This window comes from Takifugu flavidus, chromosome 6 (assembly GCF_003711565.1).
Source record: "Takifugu flavidus isolate HTHZ2018 chromosome 6, ASM371156v2, whole genome shotgun sequence".
Lineage (NCBI taxonomy): Eukaryota > Metazoa > Chordata > Actinopteri > Tetraodontiformes > Tetraodontidae > Takifugu > Takifugu flavidus.
In genome coordinates this window covers 16,429,691-16,446,976 of record NC_079525.1, presented here as the reverse complement: position 1 = coordinate 16,446,976, position 17,286 = coordinate 16,429,691, and the positions used below count along the sequence as shown (strand labels likewise).

Genomic DNA, 17,286 nt, shown 5'->3' with positions numbered 1-17,286 from the left:
AGTCTCCAGACCTCTCTGGGGCTTTGTTCCCACCTCCTCCTTTGTCTCAAGACTCTGCTGTAAATCCCTAAATTGACTTCCCCTCAAGTGCATGCACTCTGTCCACTTTAGTCTACTGACAAATCATTCTCTCACTAATTCCAGTACACTCCAACGAGGTCAAAGGATATTAAATCGACACTGTTATTTGTGAGATTGAGTTTCTCCAAATTTCAGTAGTTTCCAGTGGTTTCAAGGTGTATTTTTGCTGTTATCGGCTGTACAACATATAGATACGAGATGATAGGCTATTCATTTCAAAGAAAAATATGAAGAAAATGGAAATACCACAAGGGAAAGGCCCAAGCTCTTTGTGAACCCAGGGTCCCTTGGCTCTTTGGCAGCAGTTTTCAAACAGAACCCCAGCGTTATGAGTGGAGGATTCCACTATCAAGTCATGTACAGCAGATGTTGCTAATTTTTCAAAGATCATCTTAAAGACCCCAATGAGGGCTGTTCAAAAATGTAAGCATTACACAAACACGTTTTCACTGCTTGCGTGGTCACGTTTGTGAGGAGAGTACCAATTATAAGCAAAAAATCCACAGCACAAGGCAAGCTTACAGCATTATAAAAAAGACTGGAGATATGCAAAACAACAAATTCAAGCAGAGTGTATTTCAGAGCTGTGGTTGACAGTGAGTGAGAGCGGAATATAATAATGTGCAAAGGAGGGCGCTGGAAAAAAGTTTTGGGAGCACTGGGATAGGCAGAAATGTGTTGACTGTTGTTATTCCAACTCTGTTGCTTTATGATGTGAAAAATGTATCTTATGTATTATATAAAATGCATAATGTATCTGTAACTTCATTGTATTTATAGACCCCAGCACAATTAATGACTGTTCCACAGTGGATAATTATTTCGTGAAGATTTTTTTTATTGAAAATGAGCTGTGCAAAAAACAAAGTTTTGCTTGATAGATTTTCCTATGAAGCATGCCTGCATTGTATATGACTCTGGGACTAATTAGGAGCCAAATTTGTGAATATAGCTGACTGAAATTCCATTGGTGAAAGAATTACTGGAACATACCATTCCCCAATATAGAGTAAATGTAATCAAGACAGATGAAACATAGGGGGCATAATGGGGGGCCATAATTAACACTGCCATTTGTCAGCTAAATAACTCAAAAATGTTAATGGATTTTGATGAAATTGTCAGAAATGTTAATGGGCCAAGCTCATAGATTTTTCTTGATGTTCTGTGTTTCTGGAGGGACTGTGATCTTCCAGAGATCACAGGCAAAATCAAAACCAGTGGGCTTTCATGATAATACAACCTACTATATACAATTTTTTATAAAATATTGCTATATCATATCACAATTTGGATAATTTATTGTGGTTATTATGAACAATAGTAATTGTAACAATAACTATAATAATTTCTTTTTCAACAAGCTTGATGGATTTGTTTTTGGTAAAATGGTCACAATGTCCAACAAGATATTTTCTAATAATCAAATATAGATCTTCTCATATAAGGGCACCTTGTGAGGTTTTGATAGATATAGACATGGAAAAGGGAAATTGGGTACTTCACTTTTCACTTCATTTTTACATTTAGATGAAATACTTAAGCTACAAAAGTGCAACCCCCCCCCCCCCCCCGACAAATATTAATATACAGATCAAATGTATATGTTAAGCCACAACACCAAACACAGTAAATAGCTGGAAAATGAAGCTGTTTTATTTTTGTCCAGGTACGGGAGGCTGACTCCATCGCTACTCCATCAGACTTAAAACCTACCTCTTTGAAAAAGCTTATTGTTGTTAATTCTGTAGTTCCAGTTACTATCATAGATAGACAAATTATCATACTTAGGGGGTCGTCTAATCGTTAGGTCACATCTTAGCTATGCTGCTATAGGCCGAGGCTGCCGGGGTCCGGAAACATGATCACCTGACAGGCCTCTGTCACCCCACTGGGTCATGGTTTCCTCTCCTCTCCTTTCCTCCTCCTCATCAAGCAGACTAGTTATGATGATTCCTGTGTAGTTTTCCCCCCCCCCCCCTCTATTTATTTACAGGTATCGCCGCCTTCGGAGCTGCATGATGACCTCCGGCCCCGCTGTATAAATAGTGTATTTTTGTGTGTGTTTCTGTGCTCTGTGCCTCTCCTCTCCTCCTCCCTCTCCTTCTCCTCCCCTCTCCCTCTCCTCTTCACCCTCCTTCTCCTTCTCCTCTCCTCTCCCTCTCCTCTCCTTCTTCTCTCCTCTCTCTTTACCCAGCCGGCCATCAGCAGGAGGTTGGTTTCTTCCTGTTAAAGGGGAGTTTTTCCTTGCCACTGTTGCTTCTCTGGGGTTAGGCCCTGGGTTTCTGGAAAGTGCCTTGAAACAATTTTGATTCTATAAGACGCTATAGAAATAAAGATTGATTTGATTTGATTTGATTTTATTAAACAGATATTCCATGTTTGTAGGGACCATGTTTCCCTCCAAATAGTACATATATGTCACCTTACAACCATCATAACATACAAAAATAACTGATAAATTTTAAAAACATCAATTTAAAAAAAAAATGTAATGGTATGGAAATAGCACAATATGTAAGGCAGATCTGTCTTGGTTCTTAATGGAAGAAACAAAAAATCTTTTTTCCACATTTTCTCATGAGTAAATGTATGTTAAATGATATGATATGTGCCACCCTTAAGCTAAATTTGTAGTTTTGCAGGTTACGACACTTGATTTTGGAGATTTGGGAGTTTATTTCTGGTTTCAGATCCTCCGTTTAAACCTGTCATCTGTCCACCGTACATGAAATAATCCAGGCCACTGCCTAAATTTTTTTCCGTACGACAGAAAATGACTGTAATGAAATACAACAGTCTCTAACAAAGCCCACAAGTATTTTGCTTCAGTGAATGCGACCCAGATTGGAATATAAATGCGATTTATCCCTTTGTTCCTGTACACAGTCATTGCTGTACTTGTCTAAGCTGCCCATTATGTAAATAAAGACAAGCGGGATCAAAAGGAAAGATAAGATACATCAATGTAGGACAGACAAAGTTGCAAAAAAATTTGGTGAAAAGACAAGGAAACTGCAAGAAATTATAGTTAAAACTTACAAAGAAAAGCACATTAAATGAGCCGTTACCAGCCCAATGTGATACTGCGTTAAAGGCCCACAGCTCTCCATGCATCTTTTCCTCAGTGAGATCAACATCATTACACAACAGTAACAACAGCAACAACGTCAAAAAGCAACAACAGCAACTGCGCTATAGTGAAACGATGCCCAAATATATAGATGCAGCACATCATTAACGCCACAGCCAGCCACACATTAGCACATATTGACAAGACTGCGAAGTTACTCAGCTGAGTGATCTACACTTTAGCAAGAAGTGACACAGGATGGCGTGGGATACTTTTAGGCCTGAGCCAACCCCCACTACATGTTCTTCAGGGAAAAAACATCTTTATATTCAAGATGTTGAAGCAGTTCAGGCGAGGTGGTCCTTATGCCATAAGCAGTTCCATTCAAAACATCACGTTGACTTCCTCGTGTGGATAACATTTGATTTTTGTTGATGGGAAGCAGGAAGGCAATCTCTCACTATTCATTTTAAAGTTATCCTGGTCATGGAACTTGTTTTCTGGAAAGCTTTAAAATATAAGGCAGATGTAAGAACCTCTTCAGTCTGTTTCATCGATACTACTTATAGGAGACTGAGGATCAAGGTAAAAAAACACACTCAAACTACAGAGATTTATAGCGCTTCAATGATTTGTGGAAACTAATTAATTTGCTTTTATTAAAAGAATAGTCTAATATTAAATAAATAAAAAATAAAACCTAGGTCTGTTAATGTATGAAATAAAGTAGCCTCAAGCTACACCTCATCCAAGTAAAACTGAAACCACAAATCTGAATAAATTACTATATAATCACACAAAATTTCAAAACAGTTCCAATGTTGGTCCCAGTACAGAATAATATACATGCTATACTTTTGCTTTCATGTTTTATTGTGTTTGATGATGCTATAGTTGGAAAAAATAGGTCCAAAACAGATTTTTTTGTTAAAATGCTGTCATTATTTGGCTGTTTTGTTATATTTGGCTGACACCATTGGAAATCAGTCACACTTGTCAGACGATGTCACATATTTAGCTACAGTGCACCACAATCATCACGTGTTCCATTGGTTGCCTTTGCTTTATTTTTACTTTTTATAATCTATAAAACTGTACAGCCAGTGTCATTTGAGAAGATGCCATCTCTGTTTTCTCGGTGGAGGTTAAGCAGGTATAATGTAGGTGATGCAAGTGATTTTGATGAATTTGGATTGGATGGATTTTGGATTTTCTCGAATGTTCCCTCTTCCACCACCACACCTCTTCTATTTGTTTTCCCACGCTCACCATTCCTTTAACCAGCTGTGTCCTCACACGTAAATAGCAGTCCGGGATATGACTGAGCCATCTTTTTGAGACTCCATGTCATCGTCAAGGTATGCGTCCATTTTCTCTTCTCCGACACTATGGCCTCTATGGACGCGATAAGTTGGTGGAAGGATATTTCCACTTCTACCTTCAAAGTGGTCATATCGCTCCTCCTCTTCCTCTGTGCTTTCATCCATGTCAAACTTTTTCCTTTCGGGATCACACAGCTCACAACTCAGGAGGATATCATGTGTGGATGGTGGATCTGGAAGATGACGGCAGTGGTACTCGCTTGCCTTTCCCATTAGTGTCCCTGTGGCATCACAGCCCCCCCGATATGTGTAGATGGGCCCGTTGTTGTTTGTGCCAGTCCCGTTCTTGCCAGCTCCGCTGAAGAGCAGCCGGGCTTTATTGCTATAGTCGCCACCGTTACTGCCATCTCTGCCAGTTGCTATGGAGTCCCCGCTGCTGGGGTAGCCGTGCCGTTGCTGACTTCTGCTCAAGAGAATGCCAACGAGTGTGACGACCAAAAGCAGGGCCAAGAGGGAGCCAATCACAGCACCTGCCACTACGCCAGCACTGAATGGCTCTTCCAAGGCTTCTGCAGAGGGGATGAAGGAAATAGGTGGAGGAAAAGAACAAAATATGCAGGAATTGAGGGCTATTTGTGAGGTTGTCTTGCTCTCTTTACGTAGAGGCAATGATTACCTGGTGTTGCAAAGTGTGTTGTGACTTTTTGTGATAAAATCTTCTGACAAATGCAATTTGATGGTGAAGGTACAGTCATTCAATGCTGGGATCAGGCTGAATGGGACTCGCTCTCTCCCAGTTTCTCACAGCATCATATCCTGCAGATACTGCTCTAAGCACAACTCTCCAGCAATAACAGCACCACAACCAAACTGCGGTAAACTGAAATGAAAGAGTCCAGAGTCAAGTTCTAAGCTTCTCTCTAATAAATGTCATAACAACTAATGTATTGAAATCTTTACTTTGAATTATTCACATTTTTTTTACATTTTTCAGCCAATTTCACATAAATATATATGTTTATTCGTTGAACATCTTTAGATGTTGAGCATTACATTTTCTTCTCCATCTCTTAGAAAAAAGATGACTGCACATTGTTGTTGTGCTTGAATTACAGAAACAAATCTGTACTTAAAACCTGTGCAACATTCAGATACTTTCGATATACTTTGTCATCTTGGCGTTATTGAAAATTTCTGATGTACTTCATTTAAATCATTAAACCCAGATGTTATGTATTGCATTTATTAAGCATATTACTGTTGATATTATTGCAGCCAACTGTTATTTAAGACTATTTTTGGTCATCCGACTTCAAAAACATTCCTGAAACATTTAAAAGGACTGGTAAGAACCTGACACTAGTTACTTGAATTAGGGAAAATAATGCTTCAAATATGTTTTTATTAATATCATTTTCTACTGACAATGAAGATGAAAATGATGTTTTTAGGTCCCAGCAACTGAAATTGTAAAAAGTTTAACTTTTTAAAGTCATCCAGCTTGATGGTCGAGCCTGGCACAAGTCCAATGGCCCCAGTCTACAAATAGACCTGACATTTATAACAGTACTTCATGTTGGTGTGAGCAAAGTTTAAAATGTATCCTGTTTAAGTTACTGAGGCAGCAGAAAAACAAATGGAAGAGTTACACAGGGGTTAGATTAAAATAAGGACAAAGTCTCACCTAGGAACAGACATAACCTACAACCACAACCACCACAACATTTGACTGATTATGCCTTAAAGAAATAAACATTCACATCTGCACTGCTCTAAAATATGCTTTAATCTCAATTCCACTCCAATACTCCACTAAATGTAAATCATAAAAGTATAATACAGTTGTTTATATCATTATAACTGACCATTATTTTAAAAAATACAATTAATTACCTTATTTTAAATGTTTTTAAATTTTGCAATATATATGTACAGTATATAAGAAAAACATTTGCTCATCTTGTCCATAGTTAAAATATAAAGTATATTGTAGGTGTGCCTTTCTGTTAAAATCTCATATATCTTTTAAAAATTAAACAAAGTATATGCAATTACTATAATTACACATCACATACCATACAAACTATAGATCAACCGTTACACACAATATCCAAGCATACTGTAACAGGGAAATGTCAATAAATAATATATATAAAAAGAATAACAGTAAGTCAAACATTACTGCTCCACTAAAAAAATAAAAGATGCTCTAAATCTGATTCAACCTTCTGAATTTTTCAGCTCAAATGCAGAAGGAGAGAGCACCCCCTTTAATGACCACGAAGGGTGCTGAGCCCATCCCAGCCACATATGGTCGAAGGCAGAGTCCACCCCTGAACGAGTCGGCAGCTCATCACAAGTTACTGAGTTACTTGCTGTCTTGTTAGGTGTGTTCTCTGGAAGTATGCATAGTTTATTGGGCATTTTAATTTTCTGGGAAGCTATCCGGAATTTCATAATGTAACACAGTACTTTGAGATATGAGGTAAGGCAGGTCCTTACATATAATTAAATCAAAGTGAATAACTCTTTATACTTGTTTTTTTACAGGTCTGACTCAGACAGAGGAGGAATTCTATGACTGGAGTCATGCTGAACTGCACAAGGCCAGCTAATTTTTTTTACAAACCCATGTGTGTGTCTATAGGAAGGGGAATGCCCAGAGTACCTAATTTTTCAGTAATGTTTGGTATCAAAAATTAGTTCTGCTTTCTGGAGTGCTGGGAAGGGGGGTACTAGGGTTAAAATGATTAAGAAGGCAACAGCATTGGACAGAATAGGATGTCCATATTGGGGATAATGTCTGGTGAATAGTAGTAGGAAAAGTCGTAGGAATGCTCATAGACCTCAATAAAGCATTTGACGCCATACCACATGAAATTAAAATGAATAAAGTGAAATGCTATGGAATCAGGGGAGTAGAATCTGAGTGTGTCAGAAGTTATTTAAAAAACAGAAAACAGTTTGTAAAGATGGAAGAATCCCAATCATCATGTCTGGATACTGTATAGGGTGTCCCTCAAGGGTCAGTACTTGGTCAACGCTATTCATCTTACACATCAATATATATTCAAGACATCACATCTAATAAAATTCATGTTTGCCAATGACTCAAATATCGTGGAGTGTGATGAGAAATGTAAAGAATTTTGGACATCGCATCAGACCTTGGTCAAATAAGACCTTTTTCTGAGATCCACAAGTTCTCAATAAAATTAAACAGAACAGAATTCATTGCATTTTGTAACAATAAGCTTAAAAATAAAGCTCAGATGCACATTGAGGGTGTTAAGATCAAACAGGTTCATAAAATGAAATTTGAAGTGTGTTGATGACAAATTTGCACTGAATCACATCACATCATCCAGCTCCATACCAGTGTCAAAAAGCATTTTTGTCATATTCAAAGCAAAACACTTTCTGTATTAGAGCTCACTTCACTTCCTATGCTGTTTACTAATATTACTTTATTCAATCTATTGCACCGAGGTTTGGGGTAACCCCTAAATTTGTTCTGCTACAGGAAAGAGCAATCACAACAATTCAAAAGCCTTCTTTTGAGAACATTCCAATCAATATTTATAAAATCAAAATTTCCAAAATCAAAAGTTATCAAATCAACTATACAGTTAATTTTCTAACTTTTGAGTTAAGTGATTTTAAGTGAGGCAAGTTATTTCTGGTTCATAATTGCTCTTCTGCTAATGAAATGTTTTTAAAATCAATAATTTTGTATGAACTGGCTTTTACGCACAAAACAAAATCAGTTATATAGTCATGTTCATCCATTTCTCATGTCAACCAAGACTAGATAGTAGGTGTGAGGCACAGGGGAACAATGAACAGGCAACAGCACCAGGCATAAAGCAGCCAGGCCCCCGGAAATAATTATAATTTTATGATTTATTTTCAGTCTTTTCAGAATAATAAAAAAGGCTGTGTTCTCAGGGAAAAGGTCATAATTAGAATATGAAATCCACAAAGCTATGCCCTACACATGGACATACACACTTAATGAGCCATGGTTGTGAAAACATGAAAATGAACTCATGCTATATAATGCTAAATGGTGTCTTAAAGTGCTAAAAACATGCCCACATAAACTAGAAAAAAGAACCAGATGCATGACCAACAGCAGTGTCAAATCCCGGCCAACAGCCTGACACTTCAGTAAACATACTGTGAGCAAAAATCCCCCACCACAAACATGAGAACAGGAAAAAAAAAAGCTGAGAAGCTGTATTTAACAAAAAAAAAAGGCCCGTGTTTGCCATCCTTATTTCTCATCAACAGTAGCAGTCTGAGCCTGCCTGCATTAGGCAGCGTAGTGAGAGCAGCACAGGAGCTTATATCACTCTCTGTATTAGTGTCATGTACATGCGGGAGATTAGGTGGAGGACGTGGGGAAGGGAGATAGGCAGGACCATGAAAACTACCCATTTCTACTCAGTTCCACCCACTGTGGTAGGGATAATCTAAATGTGAAGATTTATAAGGAGAAAAGGTGAAAAGAGATGGGATGGGGGGGGGGGGGTAAAATGCTCTGAAGAATGCAAAATAGAACAATGTAAAACAAAATCTTTAGTTCATCTTTTTTTCAGGGCCTGGAAGCATGGCTATTAAAAGCCAGAGGTGATAACTGTAAAGGACTCACAATGGGAATTCTCATGAAAAGCTGCTTTCTGTCGAGGACACAACATTTAAAATGTACAATTGATGCCGCATATACCCTTAGAATTTAGAGCTGAATCACACTACAGGACTGCTGTCAGAAAAGGAATTTCTGTATTCAATCATTGGAAATGGACTCTTTTTTAGAGAATTTAATGACAGACACTTCTGCATCTTATTCAAACCCTTGTAGATACCTTTACCAACACTTACAGGATATTTAAATCCAACAACAAATTACACGTTTTTAAGTAAGGAACATGACAGTAACCCCATTGTGTCTCTCTAATATAGTTAATATAGTCTCAGCAGATTTTAGTCTTGTTATGGATGGTAATCACAAGAGGGGTGATTGATATTGATTTTTTTTTTGACATTTTATACATCAGTGTTTATCAGTTGTCCTCACAAACATGTAGCAGAAGCAGCTTCTAGGTATTGTGATTGCTGCATTTTCAAAGTGCCAACAATTGGTTATTCAAAGCCAAGCAAAATGTTCAGGAAAATAAATTAAATAAAAGGCACAATTTTACCCACACCATGAATAGCAGCAGTGTGTCTGGGAGGCAACGACTCATAATCCTTAGATATGGCAGGAGAGGTGGGGGAGGCTAAATATTATCATGGTAGGTTAAAAGGAGCCTCAGGCAATAACAAACCCTATATATGTGTGTGCGTGTGTGTGTGTGTGTGTATAAAAATCTCTTCCTCGCCCTCTTGGGCGGTGCTTCCTTCCTTCAGACTCGGGTCTTCTACCATAGGCCTGGGAGTCTGAGGGTTCTGTGCAGGATCTTAGCTGTTCCTAGGACTGCACTCTTCTGGACAGAGATCTCTGATATGGTTCCTGGTATCTGTTGGAGCCATCTACTCAGCTTGGGTGTTACTGCCCCTAGTGTCCCAATCACTACTGGGACCACTGTTGCCCCACATTCTCTCTATCTCCTCCTTCAGCCCTTGGTACTTCTCCAGCTTCTCGTGTTCCTTCTTCCTGATGTTGCTATCACTCGGGATTGCTACATCTATCACCACCACTGTCTTCTGGTGTTTATCCACCACCACTATGTCAGGCTGGTTGGCCACCACCATCTTGTCAGTCTGGATCTGGAAGTCCCACAGCATCTTGGCCTGCTTGTTCTCCAGCCCTTTCGGGGGTGTCTCCCACCTGGACCCTGGGACCTCCAGTCCATACTTAGTGCAGATGTTCCTGTACACTATGCCAGCCACCTGGTTATGCCGCTCCATGTATGCCTTGCCTGCTAACATCTTGCACCCTGCTGTGATGTGCTGGACTGTCTCAGGGGCATCTCCACACAATCTGCACCTGGGGTCTGGTCTAGTATGGTAGACCCTGGCCTCTATTGCTCTGGTGCTCAGGGCCTGTTCTTGTGCAGCCATGAGTAGTGTCTCTGTGCTGTCTTTCAGTCTGGCCTTTGCCAGCCACTGGTATGTTTTCTCAATACCAGCCACTTCCTCAATTTGTCGGTTGTACATTCCATGCAGGGGCTTGTCCTTCCATGATAGCCCCTCAGGTTCCTCCTCCTTGGTGGGCTTTTGTTGCCTGAGGCATTCACTCAGCAGTTGGTCAGTGGGGGCCATCTTCTTGATGTACTCTCGGAGGCTTGTTGTTTCCTCCTGGACAGTAGTTAGGACACTTACTAGACCTCAGCCCCCTTCCTTTTGCTTTGTGTACAGCATCAGGACACTGGACTTAGGGTGAAACCCTCCGTGCATGGTGAGGAGCTTCCTTGTCTTGATGTCAGTGGCTTGTATCTCTTCCAGTGGCCAGGGTATTATGCCAGCAGGGTATCTGATTACTGGCAGGGCGTAGGTGTTTATGGCCTGGATCTTATGCTTACCATTCAGCTGACTTTTCAGGACCTGCCTTAAGCTATGTAGGTATTTAGCTTTGGCTGACCTCCTAGCTGCCTCCTCATGGTTACCATTTGCCTGCGGGATCCCCAGGTATTTGTAACTGTCCTGCACATCTGTGATGTTCCCCTCAGGTAGTTCAACCCCATCAGTTGTGATCACCTTTCCTCTTCTAGATATCATCCGCCCACATTTGTATAGCCCGAATGACATCCCAATGTCCTTGCTGTAGATCCTAGTGAGGTGAATCAGAGAGTCGATATCATGCTCGTTCTTGGCATACAACTTGATGTCATCCATGTAGAGGAGGTGGCTGACAGTTGTTCTACTTCGGAACTGGTACCCATAGCCACTCTTGGTGATGATCTGGCTGAGGGGGTTTAGGCCTATGCAGAACAGCAGGGGGGATAGAGCATCTCCTTGATATATGCCACATCTGATGCTCACCCGCGCAATTGGCTTTGAGTTGGCCTCCAGAGTCGTGTTCCACAGCTTCATGGAGTTCTGGATGAACTCTCTTAGTGTCCTGTTGATGTTATACAGCTTTAGGCACTCCAGTATCCATGTGTGCGGCATTGAGTCATAGGCTTTCTTGTAATCAATCCAGGCAGTGCACAGGTTGGTGTGCCGCGTCCTACAGTCCTGGGCAATTGCCCTGTCGACCAGTAGCTGGTGCTTGGCACCTCTGGTGTTGTTCCCTATGCCTTTCTGTGCTCTGCTCATGTATTGATCCATGTGCCTGCTGATTTTAGCCGCTCTGATGCCTGATAGGAGCTTCCATGTGGTGCTGAGGCAGGTTATGGGCCGGTAGTTGGATGGTATTGTGCCCTTCTGGGGGTCCTTCATTATGAGGACTGTCCAGTCTTGGGTAAGCCACTCTGGGTGGTTCCCTGATGATAGCAGCTGGCTCATCTGTGCTGCCAGGCGTTCATGGAGTGCAGTCAGCTTCTTAAGCCAGTAGGCGTGGATCTTATCAGGCCCTGATGCTGTCCAGCTCTTCATTTTGGACACTCTTGTTTGGATGTCTGCTAAGGTGATGACTACTGGATCTTGTTCTGAAAGTTGCCTGTGCTCTGTCTGTAGGTAGGTCTTGCAGGCATTGGGCATTAGCGTTTTGTGTTGCCCCTTTCTCCCAGATACTCTTCCAGTATTGCTCAGTCTCAGTCGTGGGGGGAGAGTCTGTTGTCATCTTGTTGCCCGGCCATTGAGACCTTTGCTGGATTGGTGGAGAACACCTTGTTTATTCTCCTTGCCTCTTCTTCTCTTGTGTAGCTCTTCAGCTGGGTAGCCAGGGCTGTGAGCCTTTGCTTAGCAGTCTCCAGTGCCTCAGGTATGGACAGAGCGCCGTGCCTCGTCAATCTCTAGCTCTGATAGCAGCTTCTTGTTGCGGATATTCGAACACTGAGCTAAGAGCTGCTTCTTAGTCAGTGAGGGGTTTCGAAGCATCTATTTATCCCACATCCTCTGCATGTACCCTCTCTCGCTGGGGTGACTCCCGTAGTAACACTCCATCAATACCACGTTCTCTGCCCTGCTCCAGCTCCATGAATGCCTTGTTCCAGCAGCCAATTTGGTGGCCCTGGTTCCCTGACCCGGACCTTGTTGACCCAGGCGATGTCTGAGCCGGTATGACGCTACTCATACCGAGGTGTAGGCATATATGCGTAAGGAGCCTTGCCTGGATTCGAACCGATAGCCTTCTGCACCAAAGTCAGTGGCGTAAACCACTGTTCACCGACTCAAACATGCTGAATTCCTATATCTACTTTCAGCTTTAGCCTTCATGTCCATAGAAAAGGACCTAATGATGGAACTGAAATGTGCAGCTAAGCTGTTCAACAGAGTCAATGAAGACTTTTTGGGAAGAGAAATAAGGTTGAATTTTATTTTCAGCTAAGCAGAAGCTATGGAGGAGTTTCATGTTGGTGAGTCCATTTTACTTTCATTTTTAATGTTTTTGTCATTCAAATATACAAATACATACAGTAAGATGACATAAAATGGCAAAAAACACAGCTGTTGCATTGTTTTGCTGTTGCATCTTCTCAAGAACAAATGTTCTGTTTACCTTTTTTCAAATAGGTTGTTTCCTTATCATCTTGTTGATGTCTTATTTGAAATGGCGACCTTATCCTGTTTAAGCTCACAAAGCGTGAGCATAGTCCTGAACATACTCCTGAAATGGTGGGCATCATAAAGCCAGTCTTAAATTTAAAGTCTGAGTCAACATTTACATGTGTGGCAGGACAAATTAAGGCCTTTTCTGCATGGGGACAGGTATAGGAGTAAATGCCAACGTTTTTATCAAATTAATGTTTTTCCACAAGGAAGCAGCATTTTGGGAGCTTATTTTTAAAAACTGGCAGCCAGGGTGGATACGTTCTACCAAACGCCACCATGGTGTTTTCATGTGTACAACCTATATGCATCTGGGGTTCAATGTGTTTTTGGCATTTTACTGGTTTTATGTGGACACAGAGATTTCTTCAAATTGCAGTGTTTGCGTGCGGACAAAGCTCAAATCCTGATATGCAACAACTGTCTGAAAATTTTTGGATAAAAAAAATCAACCAAACAGCAGGGGGGTGGGGGTTTGGGGGGTTAATTTTAAGTAGCTCCACCAAAACAGTACTGGGGAAAACAAATCTCTTTCTCACAAACACATACAGCAAATGCAGTCAAAACCTGCCAGTCACCAAAATGGAAAAAAAAACTTATTTTCAGCACATGTGCATTCAGGACTTGATGTTAATGCTGTCTTAGACTTGACACATCATGTCTTTACCCATGAGTGAAGCTGCAGTTACTTATGTCTTAGCAGGCTGATGCAGAATTTGCTGTTTCAACAATCAAAAGGGCAACATTTCAACTCATTCAAATCGCTTTAGTTTTGCAGCGCTAAATCCTAAACCCATGCTTTGTTAAAGTGATCCACTTTGTTGATAGATAAAAGAGAATTGTTCAACAAAGAAAGAAGAAAGTCATAAAAGGAATATCTATTAATTAAAAAATGGTAAGTCAGCTCTTTGATGATGATGCTTTTGAACTGTATCATATGATGGAGTACTGATAATTTGTAAAATTTGTCATGAAATTATGGGCAGCCCTATTTGTTTTTACTGAAAAGGAGGGTAACATTCTTGTTCATGCAACCTCCTTATCTTATTCCTGGAGGTTCTTCACAATTCAGCAGATCTTAAGGGTTGCTTCATTTCTCCAGCATGATTGCACAGGACTTCTGTGGCATCTTTGTGCAATGGATAATGAGGAGTGTGTGTGTGTGAGTGTGCGCGTGTGTGTGCATATGCAAAGTGATGCTGTGACCTTAAAATGGTTGAGAGCCTTCTGATTATGGAATGTCTTATGTTGCTCGCAACTGTCAGCAAAGCAAAGTGTTACAATTAGCCTTTAAATCTTATTACCAAAGACAACATTCAAGAGACACACAAATTCAGCAAGCCTAATTTAATCAAACCCATATTGCAACATGCAAAATGAGCATTTGCTACCTACCGGGCCAGCAAGGCGTTCTGTGATAACAGAGATAATGCTGGAATAAACAATTGCAGTACTATGCCTAAGGATCCAAGGTAGTTTTCTCTGTCAACTGGACTGTGTTTCTTCTCTGTGTTTCTTCTCTGCTATGAACTTATTTTACAGGTCCATGGGATTTCTTCTCTGTGAAGAAACACAGTCCAGTTGACAGAGAAAACTACCTTGGGTAACGATGACCTGGATGACTGAGAATCTACACAGACATTATGCCTAAGGATGTGATCACATTCCCTTTTGTTTCTTTTTTTTTTTATCATTAATTTATCTCCTCTGTGACTAACTACAAGTAAACAACAGCTTGTAAACATTTTACAGAGCTTGGATCATTTCATTTTGGGAAGATGACAGATCACCAAATAAGACGATTATGGGAAATGATACAATTGTTTTTCTTTTTTAGTAATTTCCTATCAACGTCCACCTCTGGCTATGCATATTCATGGTTTATTCTGGGAATGCTAAGCTTTTAAGGTTAATGTCAGGTTTTAGCATTTTTTTCTCTTTACTTGCGACAGCATATTACGCTTTTTTAATGTAGTTTTGGTTGAAGATTCAGTGACTGTCTTCAAAGATAAGTCAAACCAGCTGAGTAAACATCATTGGTCCCCTTGGAAAACACTCTCCATGACAAATCCTCCAGGTTTTCCTGTGAGAAGCCAGGTCATTCTCAGCCAGATATGCAGGCCCTACAGTACGTTGTAAGTATATGACTCCTCTTCTCAGATACACAATCCTGGAAATCCAATGAAGGTAGCTGCCTTTGAGGCATCTTTTAACCATCTACCACATCTACAGGAAGCAACTCTGCGATTAACTTATTTCACAGGTCCATGGGATATCATTCCAAGTTGTTCAGTCCAAAGATATACATTTTGGGGATGGATACATTTGGGAATCTATATTTTTATGTTATATGTCCGTCCTGCCATGTGCTGGGGACGTGTCCAGGGTATAGCCTACCTCTGTCCTGAGGACAGCTGGAATAGTCTTTATCAGTTAATTAAGTTATTAATCACAAATCAGCATTAACCCAAAACACTATTGCAATGCAAATGTATGAAACAAAAAAGCTATCAGGACAGCAGGAGAGATTAGTGGTGGCTAAAAACCAATTCTGAATTGCTGGCTGATGTTTTGTTTCACATTTGGACAATTGAAGTAAATGGAGGTGATAAAAAGAAAGTAGAAGTCTTGTTGTCAGACGACTGTGCTCAAAGAAGCATTCAGTGCAAATCATTTGCTATGTCACTGAAATGTTTCAGAAACACACTTAGACACTTGGGCAAGTTTAGGTGAGGCTTGTAATTTTGGCCGAGGCTGCCGGGGTCCAGAAACATGATCACCTGACAGGCCTCTGTCACCCACTGGGTCATGGTCTCCTCTCCTCTCCTCTCCTCTCCTCTCCTCTCTCTCCTCTCCTCTCCTCTCCTCTCCTCATCAAGTAGACTAGTAATGCTATTTCCTGTGTAGTTTTTCTGCTTCTCCCCTGCCCTCCTTCTGTATCCATTTACAGGTATCGCCGCCTTCAGAGCTGTATACTGACCTCCGACCCCGCTAAACCAACTCAACCAGCAGCTTATTCGACTCTATTTAATTCAATATAATGCATTTTGTATGTATTTCTATGCTCTATGCCTCTCCTCTCCTCTACCTCCCCTCCCCTTCCCTCTACCTATCCTCTCCTCTACCCCTCTTCTCTCCTCTCCTCTCCTACCTATTCTATCCTCTACCTGTCCTCCCCCGTCTCCTCTCTCTCTACCCAGCCGGCCATCAGCAGGAGGGTCCCCCTACATGAGCCTGGTCCTGCTCAAGGTTTCCTCCTGTTAAAGGGGAGTTTTTCCTTGCCACTGTTTCTTGTCTGGGGTTAGGCCCTGGGATTCTGGAAAGCGCCTTGAAACAATTCTGATTGTAAAAGATGCTATATAAATAAAGATTGATTGATAAATAAAGATTGACTGATGTTCCAGTTGTTTATACTATGACTGTATGCATTTACAGAAGTGTGTTTACAGAAGTGTAGCAGAACTTAAGGTCATCCAATAAATGATTATTTCTCTGGAATCTTTTAGAGCAAATACTTGAACCTTTCAGCCCCTATGGGCAGATGCACAGATCTGTTTGCACATATAGCTCACAGTACAGATTTGCAGATTTTATTAATGTATTTACAAATGTCTACTCACATTTTATGCCCATTTTGTATACATTTGATGCACAAGGAACAAAAGCTCCTCATTTTACCAACTAAACTACTGTTAATCTGCTTCATATGTTCAGCACCTCAGTGTATATGTGCAAATCAGATACCAAAACAAGCCAAGATCAACTTAGAGAAGTGAGCTGCTTGATTTACTCTCCTAAATTGCATTTTAAGTGCACTAGTGATAAACAACCACTCCTTTTAAGATTCATAAGTCATGCTTCCCTGCTATAAATTCTTGCTTTTCATTTCAAATCCATCCACAGTGTCCAGATTGGATTTCTGTTTCTTTGACTTGCTGGAAAATTGAAGAGAACACAATCACAATGTAATCTAGAGAAAGCAAACTTTGCCTTCATCTGTTTTTCCAGACAGATTGGAGGGGAAAAATCACTCACCTGCTGAAAGGTTTTTTCTTGTCAACCTCTACATGTTAAAACTTGTGTTTCTCCTTTGTTCAGGCAATAATGGGTTTGTTGTGAATGGTGATAGTATGACCCTAGTGCAGAAAGATA

General features: G+C 40.6%; 1 protein-coding gene across 4 annotated transcripts in view; it reads right to left on the bottom strand.

Moving 5' to 3' along the window:
* Nucleotides 1–17,286, bottom strand: part of pvrl2l (PVR cell adhesion molecule related 2 like) — a 198,559-nt gene that overhangs the window by 75,858 nt on the left and 105,415 nt on the right. Inside the window, exon 7 of one of the 4 annotated variants that reach the window (XM_057036966.1) lies at nt 2,425–5,045. The exons of 2 other annotated variants lie outside the window; for them this stretch is intronic. In XM_057036966.1, the coding sequence (XP_056892946.1) occupies nt 4,447–5,045 (599 nt within the window). In that variant the 3' untranslated portion in view covers nt 2,425–4,446. Of the gene's footprint in view, nt 1–2,424; nt 5,046–5,848; nt 6,873–17,286 lie in introns of those variants that run through there. One more of the 4 variants, XM_057036970.1, reaches the window with a different exon arrangement.